Source organism: Scyliorhinus torazame, chromosome 7 (genome assembly GCF_047496885.1).
Source record: "Scyliorhinus torazame isolate Kashiwa2021f chromosome 7, sScyTor2.1, whole genome shotgun sequence".
Lineage (NCBI taxonomy): Eukaryota > Metazoa > Chordata > Chondrichthyes > Carcharhiniformes > Scyliorhinidae > Scyliorhinus > Scyliorhinus torazame.
This window is the reverse complement of record NC_092713.1, coordinates 132,889,554-132,911,924: the sequence shown is the minus strand read 5'-3', so window position 1 is coordinate 132,911,924 and position 22,371 is coordinate 132,889,554. Positions and strand designations below refer to the sequence as shown.

The following is a 22,371-nucleotide window of genomic DNA, read 5'->3' as shown; positions in this document are numbered from 1 at the left end:
GTAGACAATGGATATTGGAATTCAACCAGCAATGGTGGCCTTTCATCCCCTGGGGGATACCCTGCAGCTGTACGAGCTGGCACTGCCCAAGGAGAAGGATGCTACAGCAGTGGAGTGTGCCCCAGAGGAACACGAGGCAGCTGACCAGAATGGAAAGCCAGCCGCCCAACAGGCCGAGAAGGAGGAGGTGCCAAGGAGACGCCACATGAGGCCTTGCATGTGCCAGCAGCGCCTGTCATTCGAGGAACTAGCGGACTGGGTATGCTGTCAAAGACGCCGGTTGAGAAGGGAGACAGTGCGACATAACTGCCAGATTATGGCACACCTGGCACCATGGGGATATGGGGGAGGACACCCACTCCTAGTGGCCATCAAGGTGACGGTCGCCCTAAACTTTTCCACGATGGGGTCCTTACAGGCGCCGAGTGGGGACATGTCCAGGATGCTCAGGCAGCTCAATACGTCCACTTCAATGTGGGCAGAACCCAACAGGATGCCTGGGCAACAGGGTTCGCCAGCATCGACAGGATGCCCCGGGTCAAGGGGGTGATCGACGGGATGCATGCTCCCCTATGAGCACCCGCAGATGACAGGCCGCTCTACACAAACCAAAAGGGGTTCCACTCGATGAGCGTCCAGCTGTTATGTGACCATCAGCTGCGCATCATGCGCGTCAACTCTCCACACCGGGCAGTGTTCACAACGCCTTCATCTAGGCACACTCGATGATTCCTGACATGTTCGAGACGCCCCTCAGCTCGGGAGTTGGCTCCTGGGTGACGGGGGTTATCCACAGCGGTCGTGCTGATGACGCTTATCAAGAGGCCACAGGCCGATGCAGAGACCCGTTACGTGACTGCCATGCTGCAAGAACAGGAGCATGATCGAGCGGTGCCTTGGCCTCCTTCGGCTCAGGTGCCTAGACTGTTCTGGAGGGGCCATCCATGATGCTGAGAGGGTCACCCGCATTGCGGCGGCCTGCTAGGTCCTCCACAACATCGTGCACCAGAGGGCCCTGGGCTGGCTGTAACACCGGGTCTGGTCCATGGGATGGAGGATGTTGATAGCCCACTACCCATGATGAAATGAGCTCTGCTGCTCCGCAACGTATGACAACGTCTGACTCATGCCTACAGTAGCACTTCGCACCATCCACCTGCGTGATCCCTGCATGCGAGCTGGTCACTCCATCACACAGTCCGATCGAATCCCTGGGTTGACGGTGGTGGGAACGGTCGCGGGGGGGGGTGGAGCCCAGGCCACCCACAACATCTGCCCATCCCCCCGGCACGGAACCCATCACCTCCTTTTCCCTTGGGGTGCCTAATGGCCCCCAGGCTATTCCATGGGATGGGGGTGCGAGTGGAGCTGTCCCCTGAGGCTGCCCTGCCGTTGTCAGTCCTGGAGGCCCCTCGGGTATCGACCAGGGTCTGCATGCTCACAGCCATGGAGTACAGGGAGTAGATCGGCTCCGTCTGAGATTGCGCCACATCACCGATTGACTGTGCCACCACGATTAGACTGTGGCTGGGGAGGAGTTGGGGTGGGGGTGAGGCTGAGAGTGGTATGTGTTGGTGGTCAAGGTATTGTGGGGGTGAGGGTGAGAGTGGTGTGTGTCGGTGGTCAAGGTGCTGTGGGGGTGAGTGTTAGGGTGGTGTGTGTCGGTGGTCAAGGTGGTGTGGGGGTGAGGGTGAGAGTGGTGTGTGTCGGTGGTCAAGGTGCTGTGGGGGTGAGTGTTAGGGTGATGTGGAGGGGGGGGGTGTTGACACACGTGTCACGGGGTACCACTACTCAGCAGGGTCTCAATTCCTTGCCCGGAGCCGACCTCCGCCCCTGTGACCTCCCTTTCCTCCGGGCCGCCAACCATGTTCAGGGCCCTTTGCTCTGCCATGGTGATGGGCCGCAGTTCCGGCGGTCCCCCTCTCAGTTTTCTCCCGCTCCTGGAAGTTACAAACGACCTTCTCCTCGGGTGGGGTAGGGGTGACAGAAAGCGACAGTGTTAGACAGTCCGACGCATGCAGCCCAGGGGGTGGGTAGCTGGTGGCCTCAGTGGCCAGGGCACCTGGCCATGGCGGCCAGTGTGGGTGCCGATATGTGGTGCAGGGTGTGGGTTCGGAGGTAGGGTTACAGGTGCGTGGGATGCCACTGGGGGCACACTGCTGCCTGCTCACCCTGGCCGCCCTGAGGAGGTTGTGCAGTTTTTTCTGGCACTCCTGGCCAGTCCGGACAGTGTTGCTGATGTTGCTCATCGCCTCTGCCACCTGTGCCCAGACACTGCGAATGGCAGCGGCTGGCAGCCTCCTTCCCGGGCCGGGGTACAGGGCGGCCCACCTCTCCTCCACCGCGTCCAGGAGGGTCTCCAGCTCGGCATCTGTGAATCTCAGCGCCGCACTCCTCGCTGCCTTCTTATTGGCTGAGATGTTGTGTGTGGGGTTTGTAATATGCAAATGAGGCTGCAGCTTGCCAGTCTCTTGAGTGTCAATCTCGGACCCGACGAGTCCTGCACTGTGTCTCAATGGAATCATAGAATTTACAGTGCAGAAGGAGGCCATTCGGCCCATCGAGTCTGCACCGGCTCTTGAAAAGAGCACCCTACCCAGGTCCACACCTCCACCCTATCCCCATAACCCAGTAACTCCACCCAACACTTAAGGACAATTTTGGACAGTAAGGGCAATTTAGCATGGCCAATCCACCTAACCCGCACATCTTTGGACTGTGGGAGGAAACCGGAGCACCCAGAGGAAACCCACGCAGACACAGGGGGAATGTGAAGACTCCGCACAGACAGTGACCCAAGCCGGGAATCAAACCTGGGACCCTAGAGCTGTGAAGCAATTGTGCTAATCACATTGCTGCCATGCTGCCCTGATTGTGTTCCACGTGGTGCCAGTGCTGGCCCCTTAACAGTCGCTGAATTGGTCCAGGTGCAACGCCAGTTTTGCTGTCGTGGAACTCCACGAATCCTGCGCCAGTGACAACACTTATATATATATAATCTTTATTGTCACAAGTCGGCTTACATTAACACTGCAATGACGTTACTGTGAAAAGCCCCTAGTCGCCACATTCCAGTGCCTGTTCGGGTACACTGAGGGAGAATTCAGAATGTCCAATTCACCTAACAGCACGTCTTTCGGGACTTGTGGGAGGAAACCCACGCAGACACAGGAAGAACATGTAGACTCCACACTGTCAGTGACCCAAGCCTGGAATCGAACCTGGGACCCTGGCGCCGTGAAACAGCAGTGCTTAACCAGTGTGCTACCGTGCCGCCCATCTTAGTCTCCTGCTGCTGGTGTTTCTGAAAAAATTACCAAAAATCCCAGATTCTTCAAAAGGATTAATTTCATGAGATTAACATGATTATTTTGTGATATCAGGCTAATAAAAGGAAATGATACTTTCGGAAAACTAATGGGGCTTGGTGTTTGAATGCATTCTATAAAGTTACAGCAGTCGTTCGAGCACCTCTTTTGAAAGCAAATTCTTTATTTTTGTGGAAAGTTGTATTATTCCTCTTCACCTTTGAGGATTTGTTCTAACCTATTGGCAATTCATAAGTTGAAAAGTGAAGACATTTCCATGACAATGAGAGGACAATCAAACCCTGACAACATTGACAAAAAAAAATCACTTCTGGAGCTGGAAATCTGCAATTAAATTTTTGTTAATATAAATTTAGAGTACCCAATTCATTTTTTTCCAATTAAGGGGCAATTTAGCATGGCCAATCAACCTAGCCTGCATATCTTTGTGTTGTGGGAGTGTGTGACCCACGCAGACATGGGGAGAATGTGCAAACTCCACACTGACAGTGACCCGGAGCTGGGATCGAACCCGGGTCCTCAGCGCCGTGAAGCAGCAGTGCTAGCCACTGTGCTGCCCCTGAAAATCTGCAATTAAAAAAGGGTGCCATGTTAGCACAATTGCTTCACAGCTCCAGGGTCCCAGGTTCGATTCCTGGCTTGGGTCACTGTCTGTGCGGAGTCTGCACGTTCTCCCCGTGTGTGCGTGGGTTTCCTCCGGATGCTCCGGTTTCCTCCCGCAATCCAAAGATGTGCAGGTTAGGTGGATTGGCCATGCTAAATTGTCCTTGGTGTCCAAAAAGGTTAGATGGGGTTACTGGGTTACGGGGATAGGGTGGAGGTGTGGGCTTAGATAGGGTGCTCTTTCCAAGCGCCTGTGCAGACCCGATGGGCCGAATGGTCTCCTTCTGCACTGAAAATTCTATGATCTGTAAAAACAGAAAGCTCCAGCAAATCAGACAGCATCTGTTGTACATAATTTCAGTTTCAGAAGAAGGGCCACAACCTGAAAGTTGGTTAACTCTGTTTCTCTCCCCGCCGATTCTGCCGGAAGGTATTTCCAGCATTTTCTGTTTTTAATTTTGTGTTTCCAGCATCTGCTGTATTTTACTTTTATACAAAGAAACTAAAGGTTAACAATTCCAATTGATCACCTTTAGCCAGGTACTCCTGAGATTGACTTACGTTTCCAGGATACAAAGTATATCAGCAGTAGTGCACCGTTTCCTGGCAACTGCAACACAGTTCTTTAATAATGAATGAGGGCTGAAATTATTGCATTTTGGCTCCCGTCCCTGGCCTCAATGCTTTATTAAAATAAGCCTCTGCAAATCTCTGCTTTTACCCTTTGTGATGTGAGACTTGATGTGAGTCTGCAATCACCCTAACCAGCTTTCTTTACACTCAATCCTGACAGGATATTCTATGTGTCACATGACTCCCAAGACCTCAAGATCTTCAGTTACATCGCCAGGGATGGTTCCAGCAACGTTTTCAGATGCAATGTCTTCAAATCTAAAAAGAAGGTAACAATTGATAGAACGCACAGTCTAGAATTTGCATGGCATTACATTGAACTTGCAGCACCAAAACAGGCCATATAGTCCGACTGGTCCGTGCTAATGCGTCACCCAAGCCTCCTCCCCTGCTCCAACATGCCATCCTATCAGCATAACCTTATGCCGTACTCCTTTCTACCTCACGTGTTTGTCCAGTTTATTTTTAAGTGCAGCTGTGCTGCTTGTCTCATCAACCGTTCTATGTGGTAGCAAATTCCACATTCTAACCACTCTCTGGGTAAATAAGTTTATCTTCAATTCCTTGTTGGATTTATTAGTGACTGCCGTATAATGTTGGTCTCGAGATGTGGGCCAGAATTCCCCAGCCATTGGGATTTCCTGTTCCTGCTGGCAGTGGACTCCAGCTTGCGGGTTTCCTGTTCCTGCTGGCAGCCGCGTGGAGTAGCTTTAATGGGAAAACCCATTGACAACGGCGGGCATGGAAAATCCCGCCACCAGTGAACGGCGTGCCACTGAGAAACACACGGCTGGAGGGGGCCGCAGAATCCAGCCTATGATCTTCCCTTACAAATGGAAATATCCACTCTACATCAACTCTATCAAACACTTTCATCATCTTGCATACCTCCATCAGATTGTTCCTGCGTCTTCCTGTTCGAGAGAAAAGCGGTTACCCTGTTCAATAATATCTTTCCTTTTCCTTCTTTAATGGAGTATTTTAACTACACCTCTGTTTTGCTCCCCTTCCACATTCCTTTTGGGAGATGGACATGTTGTATCTCTGAGGTGCCGCATGTGCCCAGTTTCCAGATCACTGCCACTGTTGGTCTCAGTTGACTACATGAGAATACCAATAGCAGCCCATAAAAAGAATTCCATGTTTCTCAGCTAGTTTTCCTTCTCCCCGCTCTGCCTCCTGCTGCTCCTTGAGAGTCAACCCTTGTTGTGTTATGCTTCTTCATGTAGCATAAGCTGCTTCCTTGATATATACTCTGACAAAGGAAGGTTCAGACTTGGAGATAGGTTTAACACATTTATTGAACAGTTAACAATTCTCCGACTTGAGTTTGACTCTCCTGCTGATCTTGCTATAGTAACTCAATCTAACTAACCAGTCTGCTCTAAGTCATGCGGCGGGTGTGATGCTTCCGATCTGCCTCTGTCTCTCTTGAGTGTCGCCTGTGGAAAAGAGAACGAGTATGTGTGCCCTGTCCTTTTATATGGGTTGCCCCCTTGTGGTAGTGTGACCTCTGGGTGTCTTGACTGCCCATTGGTCGTGTCCTATCTTACTGACCTATTGGTTGAATGTCTGTGTGTCATGATGTCTCTGGTGCTCCCTCTAGTGTTTATTCAGTCCTAGTGTATCTACATTAACCCCTTGTGTATCTACAGTGATGCATATCACCACAACTCTGATCTCCACTTGGTAGCCATATTGAGAATTCAGTACAGCAGGAAGTTCGAACCTTTCTCGTTGTGCTGCCAACATTTCAGTGTCATTTCTGAATGAGTTTCCCTTTTCACTTCTGCAAGGATGGGCAGGAGCTTGGAGCTGCGCTGTTCTCTTCTGAACAACAGTCACTTATTACAATGGTGACATACATGGCATCACATGGTGAGGTGAGGGTGACTGAGTTGACATCAAGGAACCTGAATAAAGTCAATAGGTGTCAGAGGGAAACACTTCAATGGTTGGAGCTATTCCCGGCACAAAGGAAGATGGTTGTGGTGATTGGAGGTCAATCATCTCAGCCCCAGGACATCACTGCAGAAGTTCTTCAGAGCAGTGTCCAAAGTCCAGCTAGGTTCAGCTGCTACAATTACCTTCCCTCCATCATGAAGTCAGAAGTGGGGATGTTCGCTGATGATTACATTATGTTCAGTACCACTTGCGACTCTTCAGACACGAAGCAGTCTGTGGGCACCTGCAGCAAAACCGGGACAACATTCAGGGTTGAGCTGTTAAAAAGCAAGTAACAATTACACTACACAAATGCCAGCGAACGACCATCCTCAACAAGAGAATCTAACTATCTCCTTCGATGGTCAATGGCATTGCTATTGCTAAATCCCCCGCCATCAAATCTTTGGGGGGGGAGGGGGGGGCGGTGGGTGGAGGCTGGCTGCCATTGACTGGGCGAGTGGTATAAACACTGGCCAGAAGAGCAGGTCAGAGGCTGGGAATTCTATGACAACTGAGTCACCTTCTTTTGAAGTGGATTCTAATAATAGAATCATAGAATTTGCAGTGCAGAAGGAGGCCATTTGGCCCATCGAGTCTGCACCGGCTCTTGGAAAGAGCACCCTACCCAAGCCCACACTTTCACCCTATCCCCATAACCCAGTAACCCCACCTAACACTAAGGGCAATTTTGGACACTAAGGGCAATTTAGCATGGCCAATCCACCTAACCTGCACATCTTTGGACTGTGGAAGGAAACCGGAGAACGCGGAGGAAACCCACATAGACACAGTGAGAACGTGCAGACTCCGCACAGACAGTGACCCAAGGAGGGAATCGAACATGGGACCCTGGAGCTGTGAAGCAATTGTGCTAACCGCTATGCTACCGTGCTGCCTAGGGTTAGAACATAGAAAATACAGCACAGAACAGGCCCTTCGGCCCACGATGTTGTGCCGAACCTTTGTCCTAGATTAATCATGGATTATCATAGAATTTACAGTGCAAAAGGAGGCCATTCGGCCCATTGAGTCTGCACCGGCTCTTGGAAAGAGCACCCTACCCAAGGTCAACACCTCCACCCTATCCCCATAACCCAGCAACCCCACCCAACACTAAGGGCAATTTTGGACACTAAGGGCAATTTATCACGGCCAATCCACCTAACCTGCGCACCTTTGGACTGTGGGAGGAAATCGGAGCACTAGGAGGAAACCTACACACACACTGGGAGAACGTGCAGACTCCGCACAGACAGTGACCCAAGCCGGAATCGAACCTGGGACCCTGGAGCTGGGAAGCAATTGTGCTATCCACAATGCTACCGTGCTGCCCTTAAGAACAAATTAATCTACACTATATCATTCTACCGTAATCCATGTACCTATCCAATAGCTGCTTGAAGGTCCCTAATGTTTCCGACTCAACTACTTCCACAGGCAGAGCATTCCATGCCCCCACTACTCTCTGGGTAAAGAACCTACCTCTGACATCCCCCCTTTATCTTCCACCATTCACCTTAAATTTATGTCCCCTTGTAATGGTTTGTTCCACCCAGGGAAAAAGTCTCTGACTGTCTACTCTATCTATTCCCCTGATCATCTTATAAACCTCTATCAAGTCGCCCCTCATCCTTCTCCGTTCTAATGAGAAAAGGCCTAGCACCCTCAACCTTTCCTCGTAAGACCTACTCTCCATTCCAGGAAACATCCTGGTAAATCTCCTTTGCATCTTTTCCAAAGCTTCCACATCCTTCCTAAAATGAGGCGACCAGAACTGTACACAGTACTCCAAATGTGGCCTTACCAAAGTTTTGTACAGCTGCATCATCACCTCACGGCTCTTAAATTCAATCCCTCTGTTAATGAACGCGAGCACACCATAGGCCTTCTTCACAGCTCTATCCACTTGAGTGGAAACTTTCAAAGATGTATGAACATCGACCCCAAGGTCTCTCTGCTCCTCCACAATTCCAAGAACTCTACCGTTAACCCTGTATTCCGCATTCATATTTGTCCTTCCAAAATGGACAACCTCACACTTTTCAGGGTTAAACTCCATCTGCCACTTCTCAGCCCAGCTCTGCATCCTATCTATGTCTCTTTGCAGCCGACAACAGCCCTCTTTACTATCCACAACTCCACCAATCTTCGTATCGTCTGCAAATTTACTGACCCACCCTTCAACTCCCTCATCCAAGTCATTAATGAAAATCACAAACAGCAGAGGACCCAGAACTGATCCCTGCGGTACACCACTGGTAACTGGGATCCAGGCTGAATATTTGCCATCCACCACCACTCTCTGACTTCTATCGGTTAGCCAGTTCGTTATCCAAGTGGCCAAATGTCCCACTATCCCATGCCTCCTTACTTTCTGCATCAGCCTACCATGGGGAACCTTATCAAATGCCTTACTAAAATCCATGTACACTACATCCACTGCTTTACCTTCATCCACATGCTTGGTCACCTCCTCAAAGAATTCAATAAGACTTGTAAGGCAAGACCTACCCCTCACAAATCCGTGCTGACTATCCCTAATCAAGCAGTGTCTTTCCAGATGCTCAGAAATCCTATCCTTCAGTACCCTTTCCATTACTTTGCCTACTTTGTTAGGGTTACTGACCCTCTTGCCACTGGAAATTCATTCTATTGAAACCCCCTTGTCATTGTGAACGCCTCAATTAAATCTCCCCCTTAACCTTCTCTGTTCTAAGGAGAACAATCCCAGTTTCTCCAGATTAACTGAGGTCCCCTCATCCCAGGAACTGAACTGATAATCCTGACACCTTTTTGGGACTATTCTGGATCAAGCATACTCCTTGGATGATCAATCTCACTTGCGATTGAGAAAGACAGACCTCACAGACACTTATATGGGTTTGAAGAACTGATCTAAGTCTTACGAAGGAAAGAAACCACCAGAGAATATTACCATCCTCCAGATAGGCCTTTTAACATATTTTAGCTAGATTATAAGGGTCTGGACATCTCTCCTCAACATGTTACCTCTCCACTGAAGAGTATACAGATGTTTTTTTGAGTTTGAATGCAGAAGATTATACAAGACAATATATTTTCCAAATTGTATAAACGTTTATTAAAGGACCGTACATGCATTTCACTTTTGATGAATCAAAACATTAATAATTCCAGGAAAAGTAAATATAATCTTGTTTCTAATGGTGAATCCAAGTCTTATTAATGTTTCAGAGAATTATTTATGCTATCTATCAATATTTAAAGTAGCATTTACCTTAAATCCATGAGTATAAAGTTAACAAGTCTAGCAAGATACCTCCATCCAATTCAGGGGATAACTATCATCACTGTTACCTTTAGAGATGCTGGAGTGAATCAAACAAATCTAAACAAATTACAGTGCAGTTCCAGAACTTAGATCCTAAAATAACTAAACCAGCAGGAAGCATTTTGCACACACATGCTGGACAACGTCCTTTGTTTTTTTTATCAATATCCTTCATTTTTAGTCAATGTACCTCAATCAAACAGGATACTGAAAGATGCAGATAGTGGTCCAAAAACAGAAAATACTGGACAATCACAGCAGGTCTGGCAGTATCTGTGGAAAGAGAAGGGAGCTAACATCAAAGCTTTGACAAAGAGTCATACAGACTCAAAACGTTAGCTCCCTTCTCTCTCAACAGATGCTGTCAGACCTGCTGAGATTATCCAGCATTTTCTCTTTTTGTTTCAGATTCCAGCATCCGCAATAAGTTTCTTTTATGCAGAAAGTGGTCACTTCCTTATAACACTGTTTCCAGGATTCAGTTAACAAGTTATTTAGGGTCATCATTAAAAGTTATCCATAGTTAGATTGTAGTCTCTTAATATTTATCAGTGCCTGACTGAGATAATGTTGAGCCCAGTTCCTGTTTTTTCAGAACTGTCTTGTGTTAGAGGATGTATCGTATTTTGTGCCACAGGATGTTGATGTCCTTGGGCACAAAATTATGCCCAGACATGTTTATAAATATTTTAGCATTTGTCCGGCAGATGAACTGTGTTTTTAATTTTAATTCCTACTTCATATGAGAATTATTCATTTAAATTTTATAACTTCTTATTTGTAGCTGGATTCTCCTGTAACTTCATATTTATAGCAGCATTCATTCACACCCTGACTTCCCAAAGTTGGCCAGTCATCTATAAGGCATGAGCCAGGAGTGTGATGGAATAATTTCCACTTGCGATGGAATAATTTCCACTTGCCTGGATGGTGCAACTGGAACAACACTCCAGAAGCTCACCGTCATCCAGAACAAAGCAGCCCACTTCATTGGCACCCCAACCACCACCTTAACCATTCACTCCCTCCATCATTGATATTCAGTGGCAGCAGTGTGCACGGTGGCAGCAGTGTGTACTGTCCACAAAGTAGACTGCAGCAACTCACCAAGATTCCTTCAAGAATACCTTTCAACCCCTCAACCTCTACCACACAGAAGAATAATAACGACAAGTGTGTGGGAACGCATTCAGGTTTCCCTCCAAGTCAGTCTTGGAATTATGTCATCATCCCTCCCTACCAGCCTCCCCAAACAGGCACCGGAATGTGGTGACTAGGGGCTTTTCACAGTAACTTCATTTGCAGCCTACTTGTGACAATAAGCGATTTTCATTTTTTCATTTCTCAAGGGACTAGTGAGGATGAAGAACTGAAATAAATTAGTATTCATAAAGAAGTAACCCTGGTGGAATTAATGGGGTTGAAAGTTGATAAATGTCCTGATGAACCACATCATTCCTGATGAACCACATCCCAGGGTGTTGAAAGAAGTGGCTGTGGAGATATTGGATGCATTTTTGGACATATTCCAAAGTTCTATAGATTCTGGAACAGTTCTTGCAGATTGAAAGGTAGCAGATGTAACCCAACTATTTAAGAAAGGAGGTAGAGAGAAAACAGGGAACTACAGACCTGTTCGCCTGACATCAGTAGTAGGGGAATTTCTAGAATCCATAAGAAAGTATGTGATAACTGGACACTTAGAAAATAATGGTGGGATTGGGAAGAGTCAACATGGGCTTACGAAAGGGAACTCCAGTTTGACAAACCAGTTGAATTTTTTGAGGATGTTACACACAGAGTAGATGAGGGGGAACCAGTGGATGTGGTTTATTTGAATTTGCTGAAGGCTTTCGATAAGGACCCACACTGGTTAGTCAGCAAAGTTAGAGTACAGGGAAGTCGGGGTAATATCCTGCCATGTATTGGGAATTGGTTAATGGACAGAAAACAGAGACTGGAATAATTGGTCTTTCTTGGGTTGACAGGCTATGACTAGTAGTCTGCCGCACGGATCAGTGCTATTCACAATCATCCAGCAGAGGGCAGCAGAGCGGAGCCGCTGATTGGTTGTTGCGGGGAAAATTTGCATCAGTGCATTGCGGTCACTGTATCCAGAAGGTGTGCCTGAGCAAGACACCCTTCGTATTCAAGTGAACGCAAGCATCCAGCAGAGGACAGCAGAGCGGAGCCGCTGATTGGCTATTACGGGGAAAATTTGCATCAGTGCATTGCGGCCACTGTATCCAGAAGGTGGTTTGTGGAGGAGCCGTTGTCAAGTAACAGTTAAACCCCAAACACTTCTTCAGTGTTTCCCTCCCTACCTCCTCCTCTAATTAAAAAAACCCAATTACTGTAAGGATCCCAGGCGAGTAAAGATCAAGAGGGAGACTCGAGGGCAGGTAGAAGTAGAAAGAAGTTAAACCGTGATGTCACAGCCAGCAGGTAAGTGATTGGCTGGTGACTGGTAAGTAGTTTTTCTTTTCCCTGAGGTATGTTGATAAGGTAAGGTTTTTCGATTTCTTTTTTTTTATCATGCGATTGGTAACAATTTTTCTTTTTTTTTCCTTTTTCATTTATCTATTATTTGATATTATAGTTGGACTAAGTTAAGCTTAAGATTAAAAGTGGCAGGAGATCTCAGACCCGTGTTATGCTCCTCTTGCTCAATGTGGGAGCTCAAGGACATGGCTGATGTCCCTGGCTCTTTCACGTGCGGGAAGTGTGCCCAGCTGCAGCTCTTGTTAGACCGCATGATGGCTCTGGAGCTGCGGATGGACTCACTTTGGAGCATACGTGATGCTGAGGAGGTCGTGGATAGCACGTTTAGCGAATTGATCACACCACAGATTAGGATTGCTGAGGGAGAAAGGAATGGGTGACCAAAAGGCAGAGAACAAGCAGGAAGGCAGTGCAGGTGTCCCCTGCGGTCATCTCCCTCCAAAACAGGTATACCGTTTTGGATACTGTTGGGGGAGATGGCTCACCAGGAGAAGGCAGCAGTAGCCATGTTCATGGCACCATGGCTGGCTCTGCTGTACAGAAGGGTGGGAAAAAGAGTGGAAGGGCTATAGTCATAGGGGATTCAATTGTCAGGGGAGTAGATAGGCGGTTCTGTGGACGCAAATGAGACTCCCGAATGGTATGTTGCCTCCCAGGTGCACGGTCAGGGATGTCTCAGATCGGCTGCAGAACATTCTGAAGGGGAGGATGAACAGTCAGTTGTCGTGGTGCATATAGACACCAATGATACAAGTAAAAAATGGGATGAGGTCCTACAAGCAGAATTTAGGGAGCTAGGAGCCAAGTTTAAAAAGTCGGACCTCAGAGGTAGTAATCTCAGGATTGCTACCAGTGCCACGTGGTAGTCAAAGTAGAAATGAAAGAAGAGGCAGGATGAATGCGTGGCTTGAGAGATGGTGCAGGAAGGAGGGGTTCAGATTTTTGGGACAATGGGACCGATTCTGGGGGAGGTGGGACTACTACAAATTGGACGGTCTACACCTGGGCCGGACTGAAACCAATGTCCTTGGGGGTGCTTTTGCTAACGCTGTTGGGGAGGGTTTAAACTAATGTGGCAGGGGGGTGGGATCCAAATGAGGAGGTTAGTGGACAGCAAGGAGATAGTAACTAAAGCCTGTAAGGAACTAGATCATGAAGTCAGCGTGACTAAGGGGAAGAGTAGGCAGGGAGCAGATGATGAACGCAAAGGGACTGGTGGTCTGAGGTGCATTTGTTTTAATGCAAGAAGTGTAGTAGGTAAGGCAGATGAACTTAGGGCTTGGTTTAATACCTGGGAGTATGATGTTATTGCTATTACTGAGACTTGGTTGAGGGAAGGGCATGATTGGCAACTAAATATCCCAGGATATCGATGCTTCAGGCGGGATAGAGAGGGAGGTAAAAGCGGTGGAGGAGTTGCATTACTGATCAGAGAGGATATCACAGCTGTGCTGAAGGAGGGCACTATGGAGGACCCGAGCAGTGAGGCGATATGGGCAGAGCTCAGAAATAGGAAGGGTGCGGTAGCAATGTTGGGGCTGTACTACAGACCTCCCAACAGCGAGCCTGAGATAGAGGCACAAATATGTAAACAGATTATGGAAAAATATAGGAGCAACAGGGTGGTGGTGATAGGAGATTTTAATTTTCCCAACATTGACTGGGATACACTTAGTGTCAGAGGTCTAGATGGAGCAGAATTTGTAAGGAGCATCCAGGAGGGGTTTCGAGAGCAGTATGTAAATAGTCCAACTCGGGAAGGGGCCGTACTGGACCTGGTGTTGGGGAATGAGCCCGGCCAGGTGGTTGAAGTTTCAGTTGGGGATTACTTTGGGAATAGTGATCACAAATCCGTAAGTTTTAGAATACTCATGGACAAAGAGGAGAGTGGTCCTAAAGGAAGAGTACTAAATTGTGGGAAGGCCAACTATACCAAAATTCGGCAGGAGCTGGGGAATGTGGATTGGGAGCAGCTGTTTGAAGGTAAATCCACATTTGATTTGTGGGAGGCTTTTAAAGAGAGGTTGATTAGAGTGCAGGTCAGACATGTCCCTGTGAAAATGAGGGATAGAAATGGCAAGATTAGGGAACCATGGATGACAGGTGAAATTGTGAGACGAGCTAAGAGGAAAAATGAAGCATACATAAGGTCTCGCGACTGAAGACAGACAAAGCTTTGGAAGAATATCGGGAATGTAGGACCAGTCTGAAACGAGGAATCAAGAAGTCTAAAAGGGGTCATGAAATATCTTTAGCAAACAGGGTTAAGGAAAATCCCAAAGCCTTTTATTCATATATAAGGAGCAAGAGGGTAACTAGGGAAAGGGTTGGCCCACTCAAGGACAAAGGAGGAAAGTTATGCGTGGAGTCAGAGAAAATGGGTGAGATTCTTAACGAGTACTTTGCATCGGTATTCACCGAGGAGAGGGACATGAAATGAAATGAAATGAAAATCGCTTATTGTCACAAGTAGGCTCCAAATGAAATTACTGTGAAAAACCCCTAGTCGCCACATTCCAGCGCCTGTTCGGGAAGGCTGGTAGATAACGGATGTTGAGGTTAGGGGTAGATGTTTGATTACTCTACGTCAAGTCAGCATAAGGAGGGAGGATGTGTTGGGTATTCTAAAAGGCATTAAGGTGGACAAGTCCCCAGGTCAGGATGGGATCTATCCCAGGTTACTGAGGGAAGTGAGAGAGGAAATAGCTGGGGCCTTAACAGATATCTTTGCAGCATCCTTCAGCATGGGTGAGGTCCCGGAGGACTGGAGAATTGCTAATGTTGTCCCCTTGTTTAAGAAGGGGAGCAGGGATAATTCAGATAATTATAGACCGGTGAGCCTGACATCAGTGGTAGGAAAGCTGCTGGAGAAGATACTGAGGGATAGGATCTATTCCCATTTGGAAGAAAATGGGCTTATCAGTGATAGGCAACATGGTTTTTTGCAGGGAAGGTCATGTCTTACCAACTTAATAGAATTCTTTGAGGAAGTGACAAAGTTGATTGATGAGGGAAGGGCTGTAGATGTCATATACATGGACCTCAGTAAGGCATTTGATAAGGTTCCCCATGTTAGGCTGATGGAGAAAGTGAAGTCTCATGGGGTCCAGGGTGTACTAGCTAGATGGATAAAGAACTGGCTGGGCAACAGGAGACAGAGAGTAGTAGTGGAAGGGAGTTTCTGAAAATGGAGAACTGTGACCAGCGGTGTTCCACAGGGATCCGTGCTGGGACCACTGTTGTTTGTGATATACATAAATGATCTGGAGGAAGGTATAGGTGGTCTGATTAGAAAGTTTGCAGATGACACTAAGATTGGTGGAGTTGCAGATAGTGAAGGGGACTGTCAGAGAATACAGCAGAATATAGATAGATTGGAGAGTTGGGCGGAGAAATGGCAGATGGAGTTCAATCCAGGCCAATGCGAGGTGATGCATTTCGGAAGATCCAATTCAAGAGCGAACTATACGGTAAATGAAAAAGCCCTGGGGAAAATTGATGTACAGAGAGATCTGAGTGTTCAGGTCCATTGTATCCTGAAGGTGGCTGCGCAGGTCGATAGAGTGGTCAAGAAGGCATATGGCATGCTTTCCTTTATCGGAAGGGGTATTGAGTACAAGAGTTGGCAGGCCATGTTACAGTTGTATAAGACTTTGGTTCGGCCACATTTGGAATACTGCGTACATTTCTGGTCGCCACATTACCAAAAGGATGTGGATGCTTTGAAGAAGGTGCAGAGGAGTTTCACCAGGATGTTGCCTGGTTTGGAGGGTGCTAGCTATGAAGAGAGGTTGAGTAGATTAGGATTATTTTCATTAGAAATACGGAGGTTGAGGGGGGACCTCATTGAGCTCTACAAAATCATGAGGTATAGATAGGGTGGATAGCAAGGAGCTTTTTCCCCAGAGTGGGGGGACTCAATTACTTGGGGTCACGAGTTCAATGTGAGAGGGGAAAAGTTTAAGGGAGATATGCGCGGAAAGCTCTTAAGCAGAGGGTGGTGGGCGCCTGGAACGCATTGCCGGCGGAGGTGGTAGAGGCGGGCACGATAGCGTCATTTAAGATGTATCTAGACAGATATATGAATGGGCAGGGAGCAGAGGGATACAGATCCTTAGAAAATAGGCGACAGTTTTAGATAGAGGATCTGGATCGGTGCAGGCTTGGAGGGCCGAAGGGCCTGTTCCTGTGCTGTAATTTTTCTTTGTTCTTTCTTTCTATCAATGATTTGGATGTGGGGACCAAATCTAATATTTCCAAGTTTGCTGATGGCACAAAATTAGGTAGGAATGTGAGTTGTGAGAAGAATGCAAAGTCATATCAAGGGGGTTTGGACAGATAAAGTGAGTGGGCACGAATGTGGCAGATGGTGTTTTTCACTCCTCTTTTTGTCAGGCAGGTTCGGCGACGGGAGCAGAAAACATTGTGCGAATTGCAAAATTGCTTTCAACATCGGGAATATCATTTTAATAAATGAACATAATTATTAGGTCTCCCAAGCCGTGAACTTGGTGTACAAACCTTGCAAGAGAGCTCGGTTGAGTGCAGCACTCAGGGAGGAGGTCCTGCCAGGGGGCAGTGCCAGTGGGTGTACCAGGGTGAACTCCTTTGCTCTCTCTGCGCTGGGACGGCCTTTAGAAATGGCGGACCGATACTCCGGTTTCTAGGTTGCTCGCGGGGCAGGCGAATCAGAGGCCGTCCCACCAGTGATATGTCGTGGAGAAAGCTGCCATTGCTGTCAGCAGCTTCACTGCTTTTCCCGCCTGCCAGCGGCCTTTGCTAATTTCTGGGAAATTCGTGCCCATGATGTAGAAAAATTGCAAAGTTCTCCACTTTGGGAGGAAATACAGAAGTGTCGAGTACTTTTTAAATAATGAGAGTTTAGGAAGTGTTGATGTGCAAAGGGATTACAGTGTCTTTGTTTGAGTCACTGAAAGATAACATGCAGATACAGCAAATAATTAGAAAGACAAATGGTATGTTGGCCTTTATTGCAAGAGGATTTCAGTACAGGAATAAAGAGGTCTTGCTGCAATTGTCTAGAGCATAAGCTTTTTTATTCTTCCTGCCAAAATGGAGAATTTCACATTTGCCGACATACTCCATTTGCCACTCACAAAAACTGCCAATGTCCCTTTTGTAGCCTCCTTGTGTCCTCTTCACAATTTATTTTCTTATCTATCTTTGTGTCGTCAGCAAATTTAACACCCATACCTTCAGTCTCTTCATCCAAGTCAATAATATAAACTGTAAAAAGTTGAAGCCCTAGCACAGATCCCTGTAGCACACCACTCGTCACATCCTGCCAACCAGAAAAAGACCCATTTATGCCAACTCTGTTTCATGTTAGCCAGGAAATATGTTACCCCTGCATCATGAGCTTTTATTTTCCACAATAGCTTTTGATGTGGCACCTTAAAAACTGTCTTCTGGAAATACGTGTTTGCTTTAGTTTGTGTGTGTAGATGTTATATGATGCAGGTAGTGGATTGGAGAAGTCAAATTTACACGGATTAAGGCAATGTTGCAAAGATCCAGCAGGTCAGGCAGCATTCTTGCAGCGAGGAAGGTGGGATTAATATTGCAAGTCAGTGAGCCTCATAAACTTGCCATTACCTCCTTCCCTTTAGAGGAAGTTTGTGTTTTGTGTATGTATTCATCAGTTTTTGTTTTCATTCCAGAATCTGCAGTATTTCTCTTTTGGTTTTTGAGTTCACCACATTTGGATTGTGTATTGTTTCTAAATGAAAATGAAATGAAGTGAAAAATGAAATGAAATGAAAATCGCTTATTGTCACAAGTCTTTCCTTGCTTACGTAAGAGACCATTGCAAGCTGTAAATGTATTTTACTTACTTTTGATCTTTAACAACTGATCAAAATAAACTTACTTGTATCCTAATGCAAGCTTCTTCCCACTGCTTATTTACTTATAGAAAATCCACTTGGTCATACCTTCAAATGCATGCCTTTCACACCTACACTCCTTTGATGTCCTAAACCTTGTGGACAATTCAACTTCATTTTAATTAAATTATTTTCACACAGAGGGACACACAGAACCACAAGCCTGCTTCACAGAATAATACAATAGATCCCAAAAGAATTTAAAAATAATACCATCTCACGTCACACTTCTTCTGAATCACAGTTAATCACGGTTTAGTGTGACTAATATACGTTTAATGCTGTGACTGGACTAGCATTATTTCACAATATGGGGACAAATTATGTGCAGTGATTCACATACTCAATATAACAATATCCTCCTAAAACTTACGAAACGATAGGCGAAAGAAAGAAAGACTATTGTTTATATAGTGCCTTTCATTGCCTCAGAATGTCCTCAAGTGATTTACAACCAATGAATTATTCTGAAGTGGGGTCACTGTTTCAATGTGGGAAACATGGCAGTCTTTTCCACACAGAGCAGCAGGGAGAACTCCCCAGCATTTCTTTTGGCATGGATTCCGTCGAATCTTTTATATCCATCTGAGCATGCAGACAGGAGCCTCAATTGAACATCTCACCTCAAAGATGGCAGTACTCACTATAATACTTGAGTATCAGGCTGGATGATCTGCTCAAGTCTCTGGTGTGGAGTTTGAACCTACAATCATCTGACTCGGAGACGAGAGTGCTACACATGCATTCAGATAATGACACTTCCATACTGACTTTGGGAATGTGTAGGAAATTGCCACATGGAACTATGTGGATCATTTGGAAAGAAATGGCTGCAGGTTGTGTCACAGCTACCTGATGTTGCTGTCCCTTTCAGTCACTATAGTCCCAGAGGCATTCTTGACAGATAGTGCGTATGGACTCCTGTCTGAAGCAACAAAACCTTCCTGTAACCAGCAGGAAATGCAAATTGATTGGAATAGTAACACAGAATACAACAGTAAAGCTTTCACTTTTGTGAAAACTAAACAGATTCTAATTGAATGAGTCAGTGAAGACTGATGGCAAAAAGTAGAAATCTGCATACAGATAGCCTATTTGATGGAAAGATCCACCCCTCAGAGGGTATGTTCCATCTCTGATGACCTGTTTAATAATGGAAAAAAATGGAAAGAGAAAGCGAATACAAGAGCTGTCAAAGGAGCTGAATTATTTAACTTTAAGATATGGAAAAATGGTTCACCTTGAATGAGCAGGAGTGGTGATGATGCATAATTAAGTCAGACCCACCCTACACTACAAGGCATTTACGTTGATTAAAACATTCTGCAGTCTTCTAGTGCTTTTCCTGCCATTTCTGCTCTGCATTCACATCTTGAGATGGTAGTTTCAACAATCCCGCAGCGCGGCGGATTCAGTTATTCCTTGCTGAGGTGCCCCACCGACACATGTTGAAACACCCCCTTCATTTCTTAATTTTTGAAAACGCTTGAATGATGGAACGCTTCCCGTCCTAATGCTGAAGTAACCCAATAGTCATGTTGTTACGGCTCACATTCCCTCTGCCTCTCATCCGTCAGTCCTTCCATCTCCTTTCAGATTTTTTTTTGCTACTTCACAATCAAATTATTTTTGTTGATTGACGTGGAGTATGTGCCAAATGGGATTGTACTTGAGGTATCAGAGCTAGGAAATGATACTGGGTTGTCAGTGATTAAAACCATCAGGAAAATGATCCCAGTCTGTGAAAAAAGCAGGGGGAGGAATGGGGTGCATAGAATGGAATAAAGTAAAGTCTCCATAGTCCCAGATGTCCATCGGCCTCTTTTGCCGTTGAGGGGGAGAGCTGACTGGTGGTGATTTAACCTGAGGATCACCACACCTCAGGCACTGGACAAGGTTGAGAATAATTCATGGATAACCTCAGCTGGTAGGGGAATTGAACTCCCGTTGTTGGCCTCACTCTGCATCACAAAGTAGAATGGAATATAAATAAAGGCAGAAAGATCACTTTAAAAAACATGGCCTCAGTGAGACCAGACATTTCTTGCTTATTCGTTCTTGGAATGTGGGTGTCGTTGGCAAGGCCAGCATTTGTTTCCCATCTCTAAAGTGCTGGTGAGCTGCCTTCTTGAACCTCTTGTGGTGAAGGTGCTCCCACAGGGCTGGTTGTTAGAGAGTTCCAATATTTGGAACCAGTGACAGTAAAGGAATGGTGATGTATTTCCATGCTTGGATGGTGTATGTATAAGGGAATGGCATGTGAAGAAAGATTAATAATCCTGACTGTTCACCTTTGCAAAGAGTGGTCTGAGAGGGGATGTGACAGAAATGTTTAAAGCGACAAAGAGTTTGGACAAATTAGATCCAAGTATGCTTTTCTGGAATGTGAAGGATTTAAGTACAAAAGATCATATTTACAAATTAAAGACAAGAAAATAAAGTAGGAAAAGGAAGAGGAGCTTTTTACAAAAAAGGTTTCCTCACTAAAGACAGGATATAATTGCATTAGAAGCAGCTTAGAGACGGTTCACTGGGATGAAGAATTATCTTATGAGGAAAGATGAACATGTTCGTCTCATGCCCATTGGAGTACAGATGAATGAGGGGTGATCTTATTGAAACATACAAGATCCTGAGGGGTCTTGACCAAGGTGAATGCTGAGAGGATATTTCTCCTTCCAGGAGAAGACTAGAACGAGGGGATACAAGGATGAGGAGGAGGTGATTTTTTTCATCTGAGAAATTCTGTTCCCTTAAGCAGGATTTTTCAAAGTGCGAGTTGCAACCCGACGATAAGTGTCGGAAAAGTTGCGGAGCGATTGGGTGTGGCATTCCCACAGTTGTCGCAAAATGGGAGAAGCACCCGATGGCTGCTACTGCATTTTTATTGAGAATGGCAACTGCTGCCGTCTTTTAAATGAGCAGGAAATGAGGCTCTGTGTATTCTTCTGGCCAGAAGTGGCAGCAGAGAGCAGATCACACTCCCTACACGTACACTTGACGTCAAGTGCCCTCTATGTACATGTTTTTGGCACCAAATCACAGAGGAGAGCTTCGTCCATATTCTAGCTGCTGGCAAGCAAGACAAAGAACTGTGAAGGTGAATCATTTTCTTACAAGTAAGACGGCCAGACACACACATAGGCAGGCAGTGTACCTACAGGCCAGGATCTCACCTCTGAATCTGCTGGAGAGAGCTGCTCAGGGGAGTCCAGGAAAAGACAGAGCCGTGCCAGTGTTACCTCTGGACAGAGCTCCAGGGCCTCTGGTTAACAGTCTACAAAGAAGAAACTTAACTCAGGAACAAAGCAATATAAAGATGATTTCTTGAGGCACAGTTTTGTCAATTGTGTCAGTGCAAATAAGGATGCAAAGCCCATGTATGCTATATGCAGGGAAATACTGGTAAATGAGCAAAGTTTCAGATTTTGAAAGAAGGGGTGGGTGAAAAATTATTTTTGAGGTTGAGACCCAGAGTCAGTTATTAACTTGCAGCTGACTCCAAGTAAAAAGACTACGGGCTGGAATCTTCCGCCCCACTCGCCGCAAGATCGCCATGGACAGGATGCGGACCATGCAAAGGTCCATTGACGTCAGGCGGGAACTTCCAGTCACCAGATGGGTGTGGCCGGAGAATCCCTCCCTACGGTGTTATACCTGGCCTGTGACAGCGCATTAAAAACATGCAAAAGCCCACGAGGCTGCCAGCATTCTGCAGTAGCATCTGGGAGCATCCAGTGCTGAGTAAAACAAGCAGTTTGTTCCTATTGCCCTTCATGATGGCCTATATATGCATGGTTGGATTTTCCATTCCCACAAAGATGCAGATGGCACAAAGGTACTGGCTGAAGTCTGCACCTGCTGTGCACATTGCCCTCTCCTCATGTGAACCTGATTGGAGTAAGATCAAGCAGGCTCTCCTTTTGCATTAAAGGTAAGCGAATATGATGTGTGTCGCCAAGGTCGGCCGACGTGTGTCGCGACGAAGGTTGGATGGGGTGGGTCATGTGGTCGACAGGTTGGCAAAAGTGAGTCCTGAGGAAAAAAAGTTTGAAAAACACTGCCTTAGAGAACAGTGGAGGCAGCGTCATTGAATATATACAAGGCTGGGTTAGATATCTTTTAAATAAATTTAGAGTAC

General features: G+C 46.3%; 1 protein-coding gene across 5 annotated transcripts in view; it reads left to right on the top strand.

The window, feature by feature from the left end:
* The window catches only part of nos1apa (nitric oxide synthase 1 (neuronal) adaptor protein a), a 595,509-nt gene that overhangs the window by 399,222 nt on the left and 173,916 nt on the right, over positions 1 to 22,371 (top strand). For all 5 annotated transcript variants that reach the window (XM_072511504.1, XM_072511503.1, XM_072511506.1 and 2 more), the window contains one exon: positions 4,726 to 4,834. In XM_072511504.1, the coding sequence (XP_072367605.1) occupies positions 4,726 to 4,834 (109 nt within the window). The remainder of the gene's footprint in view (positions 1 to 4,725; positions 4,835 to 22,371) is intronic.